Genomic DNA, 10,697 nt, shown 5'->3' on the forward strand with positions numbered 1-10,697 from the left:
GGGCGGGGCTAGCGCGGGGCGCTGCGGGCGGGGCTGGCGCGGGGCGGGGTTAGTGCGGGCGGGGCGGGGCTGGCGCGGGGCGCTGCGGGCGGGGCTGGCGCGGGAGGGGCGGGGCTAGCGCGGGCGCTGCGGGCGGGGCTGGCGCGGGGCGGGGCGGGGTTAGTGCGGGCGGGGCGGGGCTGGCGCGGGGCGCTGCGGGCGGGGCTGGCGCGGGAGGGGCGGGGCTAGCGCGGGCGCTGCGGGCGGGGCTGGCGCGGGGCGGGGCGGGGTTAGTGCGGGCGGGGCGGGGCTGGCGCGGGGCGCTGCGGGCGGGGCTGGCGCGGGAGGGGCGGGGCTAGCGCGGGCGCTGCGGGCGGGGCTGGCGCGGGCGGGGCGGTGCGGGGCGGGGTTAGTGCGGGCGGGGCGGGGCTGGCGCGGGGCGGGGCGCTGCGGGCGGGGCTGGCGCGGGCCCTACGTATTGCGGCGGCGCCGGGCGGGGCTCGCTCGCTCCACCATGTCGGAGGCGGCGGTGGCGGACACCCGGCGCCTGAACTCCAAGCCGCAGGACCTGACGGACGCGTACGGGCCGCCCAGCAACTTCCTGGAGATCGACATCTTCAACCCGCAGACCGTGGGCGTGGGCCGGGCGCGCTACACCAGCTACGAGCTCCGCATGCGGGTCAGGCCCGGGGGGGGGGCGGCTCGCGGAGGGTCAGGCCCGGGGGGGGGGGCGGCTCGCGGAGGGTCAGGCCCGGGGGCGGCTCGCGGCGGGTCAGGCCCGGGGGGGGGGGGGCGGCTCGCGGCGGGTCAGGCCCGGGGGGGGGGGGCGGCTCGCGGCGGGTCAGGCCCGGGGGGGGGGCGGCTCGCTGCCCCCCCCCCGGCCTGCTGTTGCCCCCCCCGCCTGCTGTTGCCCCGGGGCCCTGCGGGAGGCGCCAGGCGCTCGGTCCCGGCCTGCAGGGCTGTTATCGCGGGCGGGGCGCAGGCTACAAACCGCAGCGTGGCCCCTGCCCGGCTCTGGGCGCGGGTGGCGGGATCCTGAGCTCCCCCCGACCGCGCTGCTCTGGCCCGGCTCCCCGCAGCCCTGCCGGCCCGGCTCTGCCCGCCTGGAGACGCGCCCAAAGGCCTGGGCCATTCCACCGCTTTGTGGGTTTGCACGGGCCTCCGTCCTGTGAGCCTGTGGCTGCATGTTGAGCTGCGGACAACTCCCAGGTCAGCGCCTACGGCCAAGGCCTGTCCAGGGAACCCAGCTTGACCGCTGCCGGCAGGGCTGGTTTCTGACTTGAGCGCAGCTGGAGGTGGAGGATCTGGTCTCATCCTTGCCTCCAAGCCTGCAATGCTGTAGAAAGCCCAGTGTGCGCTCAGGAGGACAGAGCAGTGCCCCACCCTGAGGGGGAACCCCTGCCCATCTCGGAGGGTTCCTCTCCAGCCTGCAGAGAAGGTGATAAATCCACACTCCTCTGCTGGATCTCAAGAGGAAGCCGTTGTCTCTTCACCGCCATGATGCATAAGCCTGTTGCAGTCTCCTGTAAATGGGAGTGAGACGGGTGGTGGTGGAGCATCAGATCCTGCTTGGATCCAAGTTGTGGGACACAGCCTCTGTCCCACTCGGGTGGATTCTGCTGGCAACAACCAGTCCAAGTGCAAAGGAGGGTACCACTGACCTCTCGTGCTCCGCTCGGTCTCGGGACATTCGCGCCAGTGGGAGGGAGAGGAGAACTGTATTTAGGAGAGGGACCCTTGTGTCTTGGCTAGCTGCTACTTAACAGCCTTCCTGGGGGACTGGGAGCTGAGTGCTTCTAGTGTTCTGGCCAGTCTGGTTATCTACTGCCGCTGGATGCACTCTAGGCCTGAACCAGGATGTGCCTCTCCAGACAGGTAGTGCTGTCCTGGAGGCCGTGCCGAGCAGACTGTGTAGCCAGACCGGTGTGTAGCCTGCACCCCTTTCCTGTCTCTCGATAATGGTCAGCTCCTTGGGCCGTGCTGCTGTGTAATAGTTGGACTGAGATGCTCCGAGCTGCCCCTGAAGCTGCTGGTCCCACAGGAGAGGGGAGTATCTTGTGCTTCGTTCAGTGCAAGAGGAGCTTTTCAAACCATAGAGGATACAGCCCCTGCCCCTCGGAGGACACCGCCTGTCCTTGTTATCTGACGTTACTGTTTGCCTCCCCCTCCCCGTGACTGACTCTCCATCTCAGGGTTGGATGTTGATACTCCCCACTTCTCCGAACATGGTTATTGTTGGGTCTGCTGCCCGCCAGAGGTGGCTGCTAGGGGACAGGATGCAATCTCTCTAGTCCAGAGTGTGCTTTCTGCAGTTCTAGCCCCTGCTGGTGCCACCCTTGGTCCTTGCAGAGGTACTGCCTGCAAACTCATCTGCAGCGCTGGGAAGCCTTATTTAAATATACCAGCAATCGGTTAAACATGAAGGGCTGCGTCTAGACTGGCATGATTTTCCGGAAATGCTTTTAATGGAAAAGTTTTCCGTTAAAAGCATTTTCGGAACAGAGTGTCTAGAATGGCAGGGACGACTTTCCGCAAAAGCACTTTTTGGCACGGACGCTTTTCCGCAATCTAGCCGCACTTTTCTGTAAAAAAGCCCCGATCGCCATTTTCGCGATCGGGGCTTTTTTGTGCAAAACAAATCTGAGCTGTCTACACTGGCCTTTTTGCGCAAAAGCTTTGCACAAAAGGGACTTTTGCCTGAACGGGAGCAGAATTGTATTTCCGTAAGAAGCACTGATTTCTTACAGTAGGAAGTCAGTGCTTTTGCGGAAATTCAAGTGGCTAGTGTAGACAGCTGGCAAGTTTTTCCGGAAAAGCGGCTGATTTTCCAGAAAAACTGGCCAGTCTAGACACAGCCGAAGGAGTATCTGGTCAGTAAAAGGCTCAACCAGGAGCTTGTTCTCTCCCTTAAAGTTCTGTACCCCAGGATGAGACGGCATTGGGAAGGTGGAGTTAATCACCAGAGGAGAGCTCAGACTTCAGGGTCAATGCAGCTTTGGGAGAATTCCCAGCAGCTCCTGGGTAGAGCCTAGCGACACAGGCCAGACATGCAAACACCTTCCTGGCAACGGGGCAGGTTGCAGCGGCTGTTTGGGGAGCCGGCTGTTGCTTGGACGGCGTCAGCGCTCAATCTTCTCCCTCCGCCTCTCCAGCAAGGTTCTGTGTGGGGCTGAGGTCTGTGGCAGCGCATCTCCCTCTGTCCTGCTGCGTGGAGTACGTTCAGCCTGGGCTGCTCTTGGGGTTACAGATTGCACATGGGGAATGGCCACAGGCCGTGGCCCTGCCTGCGAAAGGGCCCATGCATTGGAGCGCACCACTCCTGGCGTGCCAAGGACGCCTGCATGTGCAGGGTCCCACTTGTCTGCCCAGAGTAGCCTGGCAAACTCCTGCCCCTTCAGACCCCTCCCAGGGAGCCTTGTGAGTGCTCCTGCACTACCGCGTGCTGCGTGCTCTGTGCCTGCCCCGCATGCCTGGGCAGTGTCCTGCGGCTTCAGGCCTCTGAGTGCGGCTCTGCAGCCTTGCGCAGGAAGCGGAAAGGCAGCCTGTCTTCTACAGCAGCCTGCCCACTAATCCCCTCTCCTTCCTTGCAGACGAACCTCCCTATCTTCAAACTGAAAGAGTCTTGTGTGCGGAGGCGGTACAGCGACTTCGAGTGGCTGAAGAATGAGCTGGAGAGAGACAGTAAGGTGGGGCCTCTGCATGCAGACCTGCGGCACTGACCCTTCCCCGTACAGCCCCGCTCTAAGCAGCGTGGGCCTGGGCCAGCCCCTTGGGCAGGCTGCTGTGGGCTGCCATGGCAGGGGAGCCAATGAATGGGGTAGGAGTGGGGCCCATTGTACAGTGGGCACTAGAGGGGCCTGTCCATTGCTACTCGGCCAGCTCGCCCTGGTGTGTTTAGATTGTAGTGCCACCGCTGCCTGGGAAAGCCTTGAAACGACAGCTGCCCTTTCGCGGCGACGAGGGGATCTTCGAGGAGTCGTTCATCGAGGAGAGGAGGCAGGGGCTGGAGCAGTTTATTAACAAGTAAGCGTCCATCCTGGACGGCACAGCAGGCTGACCGCCTAGGCATGGCGGTGGGGTGTAGGGTGTAGGCGGTGGGGTGTAGGGTGGGGTGTAGGGTGTAGGCGGTGGGGTGTAGTGGATTAACGGTGAGTGCTGTAGGCGATACGCCCGCCAGTACGGCCCCCAGCCTGGCTCAGTCCTGACTGGCGCTGGGCCCTCTCCCGACCCCCGCTGCAGCTCTGCATTTGAAGAGTGTTAGGAGCCGGTTGGGAAGCAGCCTGGCTCAGTCCTGACTGGCGCTGGGCCCTTTCCCGACCCCCGCTGCAGCTCTGCATTTGAAGTGTGTTAGGAGCCGGTTGGGAAGCAGCCCGGCTCAGTCCTGACTGGCGCTGGGTCCCTCCCCCCAGCCCCCAGACAGGAGTTGCAGCCACCCCATGCTAATGCCTCTTATCGGAGGCAGCAGCACGGGGTGAGAAGCAGCCGGTCCGTGAGGGGAGCTGGGTCCCCTTGCAGACTAAGCCCCCGCCTGCACCCCACGCTGCTGCCTCTGACATGGAGTGAGGCCAGAGCCCACTGGCTGCCGGCCCCATCCCTGGGACTGCAGACTAGTCCGTGACCAGTACATTCCTGAGGATACGCGACTTTTCGGCAGGGCTGTCCAGTGTTGGTGGAGGCGTGACCCAGTGCCCCGTCGTTCTAAGGGGCAGCTCTGAAGCAAGCCCTGTGAAGATCCTGCCTGTGTAACCTCACGGTCCCTCCTCTAGCGGCTCCGCGCTGCGGCGACAGTGCTGCTGCCGAGGGAGCGAGTGCTGCGGCACCTCTCCGCACTGCGGGGGGCGCTGCAGCATGTCCAGTCCTGGGCCTGCCAGTGTCCCCTTGCGCTGCTCTGGTCTCGTGAGGCTGACCACGAGCCTGGCTGACGGCTGCTGCCACGTGCAAGGCTGCACTCCTCTGGCCCTTTGCGTGGCTTGGAGGCCTCTGTTCTGTGGAGAGGGGGTTCCGGCTGGTGCATGTGCTGACCACTGCCCCTCCTGTTCCCTTGCAGGATCGCTGGACACCCGCTGGCACAGAACGAGCGCTGCTTACACATGTTCCTGCAAGAGGAAACTATAGATAGGAATTACGTCCCAGGGAAAGTCCGCCAGTAGGAGACCCTGATGCTCTGTCTTCCTCCATTCCACCCACCCTCCTGCAGAAATGACATTTATTTTTACACTAAATCGGTCTCTCCTGAACCAGGTTTTCCTCTCTGAACCTCCCCTTTGTCCAGTATTTGCTTTTTTTGTATCTGGCAGCAATGTTGAGTTCAGATTCACTTTGATACCTGCGCCAAAGGGTGTGACGATGTAAGCCATGAACCTGCTGTTGTGCAGCCAGCGGCAGGTGTGAGGGTGGGGCACGAACTGTCTTAGGGCATTATTCCCATGTGTCGAGGCCCCTCCTCCCTGTGAAAGGGTACAAGGGGTGCTTCCAGCCACATCCTCCACCCTCTTCTCCAAGCAGCCTCAAGCGTTGCGGAGAACATCCGTGCAGAACAGTGAGTGTCGTAGGTCAGTGCCTGCAGCAAGTTGTAGAAGGTTAGCAGGGTTTAACCAAAAACTGAGGAAGCAGGTGCCAGGTAGGATGTTGAGTCCCTTCCTAACCCCGATAAATCCCCTTCTCCGCCCCCCCATACAAACCTTGATCCAGTGCTGTCTGCACGTGCTGACCCACAGCTCCGCTCTGCCCCAGCTCCAGATCTCCTGCATTACAGCCTGCTCAACATAGCAGTGTTTTCCCCTCTGCTCACAGGCTGCTGGCAGCTTTGGGGGTGTCTGCCCTGTGCGGGAGTTCTCTAGGTGCAGTATTGTTGGCAAGGTGGGTGGAATTGGGCATAGGCTGCCCAGGTAGCTGGCAGGAACGGCTGGTGAGCTCAAACTGCCACCGCTTGCTCTGATGCAGGTTGCAGCATAGCAGGCCAGACCCCCTATGATGCTGTCGAGTTGCTCTCGTCTGTACCTAGAGGGAAAGGTCCTGCCCATCGCTGAAGTGGAGAGAATGGGAGGGGCGAATGGGACGCTCCCGGACAGCGTAATGCCGAGGGGCAGAAGCAGGCCAGGCACCCGAGGCAGGAGGCTTTTGATCCGTGACTTGCACTGGAAGTGTGCCTTGCCGATGGCAGCCCAAGTATCGGCCACCTCCTGCCCTTCCTTCTCACTCCTCTGCCCCGGGGGCTTTGCAGGCCACATGCTTTTGTATGGTGGAGAAAAGACGAGGGACTAGTCAAGTAGCTGCTCTTGGGTGAGGGGGGCAGTGGGCTGTGAACTGCTGATGCTCCCTTAGTGTAACAAGTCAGCGGAGGCCCCAGAGCCAGGCACGACCTCCATTTGCTTCATAGTATCTCGCAGGGAGCAGAGGAGATGAACTCGAGGGGGCGCTGTCGGAGCAGGGCTGCTCTAGCTTCTGAATTGTTTGTGCAAGTGACCTGGCCTTTGTCTTCACCAATAAATGGGGTGACCAGGCCCCCACGGACCCACTGAGCCCTGCTAAAGCAGCAGCAGGGCATCCGCTCTTCCCTGGTGGTGGATTCGTTCCAGTGAAGAGCGTTCGTGCCTCGGTGCAGGGGGCAGGGCTGGAAAACCCAAGGGAGAGTAAGTCACTGAAGCAGGCTGGTGAGCTGCCCCTGGCACTGGCTCTGGACTTGGACTGCGAGCAAGGAGAGGCTCCTGGAGGTGGGGAGGCGCTAGGTCGAGTTGCTGCTTTGCGGTTCTGCACTGTCCAGTCGCTCTGCTGCTTGGATTGAAGTGGCCTCTTGGGTCCTCCCTTGCTAACGTTTTCTTTGATGCGATCTGCTGCCTTTGATCTGTACTAGGCACTTTTAAAAGTTCCCTTCATTGCTGTACAAGCGCTGAGCGACTGAAGGCTGTTCCTGCTGTGTGTGTATCTTGGTGTGGGGCTTTAATTCACAAACTCTCCATTCTGCCGTCTGATGTAATGTCCAAGTTCTGTTCATATTAAACCACTGTGAAGCCAATGTCTGCGTGTTGTGACCCTGAAGTGTGTGTGGGGTGCTTCTGACTCTGTGCTCGTGAGAACTAATAGCACTGCTTGGATCCCTGGCGTGGTTGTGGCAGGCCCAGAGGGCTGTAGGTCCCCAGGTGTCTAGCCAGTACACTTCAAGTACAAACTCCAGCAGCGCCACTGCATTCTGGCTGGCTGAAGACCAGCTGTTGCACTGTCCTGCAGCATGAGCGTTTCTCTGAGTATCCAGGAATGTGGTGCTGCTGCAAATGGGATAGATTCTGACCTTCTCAGGAAGACAAGGGCGTGGGGGTAGAGCTGGTGGTACTACCGAGCGTTCCCATTGCACAATGCTGACTGTTTTCAGTTACAGCTTCACCCACCTCTTCCATTCAGCATGGAGTCTTCTGGGCGAGGTGTCAGTCCAAATCATTCAGCCATTTGAGAATGAGATGGTGGGGAATGTTTTGCCCACTCCTCTTAAGTGGAATCGTTTACCCACGATGCTCTCCTGCCTCTGTTTTGTGGAAACAAGGAGTCCAGTGGCATGTAAAGCCAATAGCATGGCTTGAGGCATTAGGACTATGAACTACAACTTTCTCCCTCTCTCTCCACTGATCTTTTTCCACTTTTTTTTCCTGGAAGAGGCTTATCTGACATTTGGCCTGTCAGCCTGGGGCCAAATGTGGGGGAGAAACCTTTTTTGGAAAAGCCCGTATTCCTCATAAAATGAGTACAGGGCTTCCGACAATGCACCTGCGTCTTCAGCAACTGTTCTGAAAAAGCAGGCGCGTTCCCTGGAGGCAGCAGAGTTTTAAGAACTCTAGTGTAGACGCCTCAGACACTAAAGAGAAAAGGATAGCACGGAGTGTGACAGCAGCGCTGTTTAATCAGAAGGGATGTTGCTCATCTCCAATGATGGGAGGAGGGGCTGCAATTTGGGGGAGGGGTGCCATGAGGCAAGGGATATGCCTTGTGCTGTTCCTGGGGGCGAAGCTCCCCAGATTTGCCTAAATGATGAGCATTTGGGGGAGGGATGATCTGTTTTGCACATAGACTTGTTAGTGTGTAAACCCTTTATTTTTTCTTTTGCCAAAATATTCCTGAATTTTACAAAAATGACTTCTGATGGGTTTTTCCCTCATGGGAATGAATTTTGACCCACTCAAGTACATGAAAATAGGGGCTGTTAGGATAATCCAGTTATATGTGTATTAAAGGGAGTTACGTGTAAATGTGAGCCTGTTAAAAGCAAGGGGCTGTAGTGGAAGATACACGCACACGAGCGAGGGGTGGCTAACCCCTTCCAGACAGCCACAAGAGCAGTGGTGACAGTGTGAAGAGCCGGGGCAAAGTTGTTGAGCCGCCCCTTCCCCCCAAAAAAGCACCACGCTGGGGGCCAATAGGTGCTGGTACACTCTTGTTGAACGCCCCCTGAAAAGTGACCAGCACCTGTGCCCCCAGTGTGGCGCTTTTGTTGAGCAAAAAAAAAAAATCCTTTGCCCCGGCTCGTCACACTGTCCCCACTGCTCTTGAGACTCAGAAGGGAAGCACGGGGCAGGGGTGTGAGGTGCAAGCTCTGGGAGGGGGGCTGGGTGCAGGAAGAAGTAAAGAGGACTCTGGCTCAGGGAGGAGGTGCCAGGCTGGAGAGTCTTGGGGTCAGGTGGAGGGCTGGGGTGCTGAGCAAGCTGCAGGCTTGTGGCTGTGAGGGTGCGTGAGGGGCTCAGGGCAGGGAGGCTGGGAGTAGGATGGGCTCAGGACACAGAGCTGCAGTGTGAGGATGGGGCAGGAGTGCTGTGGCAGAAGACTGAGGATGTGGGGGTGCAGGAGTTTGGGGATGAGAGGCTCAGGATGGGGTTCCACTGTATGATAGGCTCAGATCTAGGGTCTGGGGGGGTACAGGTGTTATGATGTTGCAGCCAGATGGGGGTTTGTTGGCCAGGCTTCATTTTTAAATAAAATGTCTCAAACCAAAAGTTTCCGCGTTGTCTTTATTTCTGAGAAGGGCGAGGAACCTGTTTGGAGTCAGGTCACTGACCCACTGGAAAGTCAGTTGGGGCCACACAAGTGAGATGCAAAAAAAAGCTGCTCCAACCCCCCCAAGCCTCACTAATGTGGCCCCAACTGTGCTGGTGGGGGCAGGGGCCAGAGTGCTGGGGCAGGGGGGAAGGTTTGGCCAGAAGGAGGGGACAGACAGCTGCGGCCAGTACCTGGGGATGATGGGTCTCAGGAAGCATGCTGGTTGCTCTCCCCCCCCCCCCCCCCCCGCTCTAACCTAATCCCCCTCCCCTTCCCCAGAGCCAGGTACTGGCCTCCCTCTATACCAATCTCTTCCCGCCCCTCCCCCCCCAAAATCCCGCTCTAACCTAATTCTCGGGTCCCGGAGGCAGACACACCACTACAGTTACACGTGCCTCCCTCCAGGTGCTGGTGGGTGTACGCTGAGCGGCTGGCCTTGAGATGTGCTGCCTGGGATGCCGTATGTACCCCCCCAACCCAATCCCCCTCCCTTCCCCCAGACTAGAACCAGGCACCCCCTCCCTGCTCTTGGGTCCTGGAGCTGCCGCTCTGGCCGCGTGTCTCCCTCCAGGCACTGGGGCGCATGCACTGAGCAGTCGGTGTGCCATGTGCACCCTCCTCCCGCTAACCTTATGCCCAGGTCCCAGAGCTGCTGCTGGCGCTGCCGCTGCTCAGCAACTGGCTGCTAGCATGGGTGGGCTGGGATGCTGTGAGAGCCAGTGTGCTTGTGCAGGGTACGATGCAGTGCGCTGGGGGCCATGAGCATGCGTGTGGCTCTCAGTGACCCAGCCTGAGAGCGGCTGACCTGAGCGGTTCCAGGTTCCGTGCCAGTTCCCTCAAGTGAGGTCCCCGGGGGTGCTCCACTGGAGGCGATGGGCTTGCCCTGGCACCACAGGCCAGAGATGTTTAAAGCTGTACATGGTCGGACCACACATGCGTAGGGGAGCTTCTTGCGGCGTTCACGCTCTCCTGTGCCGCGTGGTCCGGTCTTATCCAGTTCCTCTCAACCGCCTCAGGCTGCAGACAGAGCAGATCTTTGCTCCTCATTATTGACTCTTCTGTGAAGCAAAACCAGTTAATTTCCTCAGCTATCTCGTTTCTAGTTAATACGTGTTGAGGTTACTGTTCACATTCGAGTTTAAAATATATATATTTCTTAGTACTTGATACAGCTAAGTTTCCGTTCCTCCCCTCCCGGTTAGAATCTTCATTTGTATATAGTTCATCTTTATTTAAAAAAACCCCCAAAACTACCCTTCCATTCACGGAGATCAGCGTCTAGGCATGACTATACGAGGCACCATCCTTACCAGTGCTCTCCTTCACGGTCATTGCACTCTCACTGGGACCGCTATGATCACTCGCGTTACCACAGGGAATACTAACCGCGTTAGCATGAGTACCGTTATTTGCCAAGATCCCCACCAAGGTCTGCTACGGGATATTCCTCCTCCAGGCATTCCCCATTTTTGGCCCCTCCATTTCCTGATTAAGACCCACTGCCAACCCACCCTCCTTCTGACCAGGAGGAGAGGCAATTAACCACAATGGACACAACCCCCTGAAGTGTTTCCCACAGACCAGTCCTCACTGGATGAGGTGGTCATACCTGGCGTTGTCTCTGCACCAGATGACTTAAGGCAATTCCAGGACCTTTTTAAAAGGGTGGCAGCTTCGCAAGAAATATAACTAATGGA

General features: G+C 59.0%; 1 protein-coding gene across 1 annotated transcript; it reads left to right on the forward strand.

The window, feature by feature from the left end:
• The first annotated feature begins 452 nt into the window (after nucleotides 1-452).
• Nucleotides 453-6,994, forward strand: SNX12 (sorting nexin 12). The gene is made up of 4 exons (XM_075917636.1): nucleotides 453-658; nucleotides 3,570-3,665; nucleotides 3,878-4,002; nucleotides 5,027-6,994. The coding sequence occupies exons 1-4, from the start codon at nucleotides 494-496 to the stop codon at nucleotides 5,127-5,129; spliced, it is 489 nt and encodes a 162-aa protein (XP_075773751.1). The 5' UTR covers nucleotides 453-493; the 3' UTR covers nucleotides 5,130-6,994.
• The last annotated feature ends 3,703 nt before the right edge of the window (nucleotides 6,995-10,697 follow it).

The sequence above is a fragment of the Pelodiscus sinensis genome, unplaced genomic scaffold, assembly GCF_049634645.1.
Source record: "Pelodiscus sinensis isolate JC-2024 unplaced genomic scaffold, ASM4963464v1 ctg71, whole genome shotgun sequence".
NCBI classification, from domain to species: Eukaryota; Metazoa; Chordata; order Testudines; family Trionychidae; genus Pelodiscus; species Pelodiscus sinensis.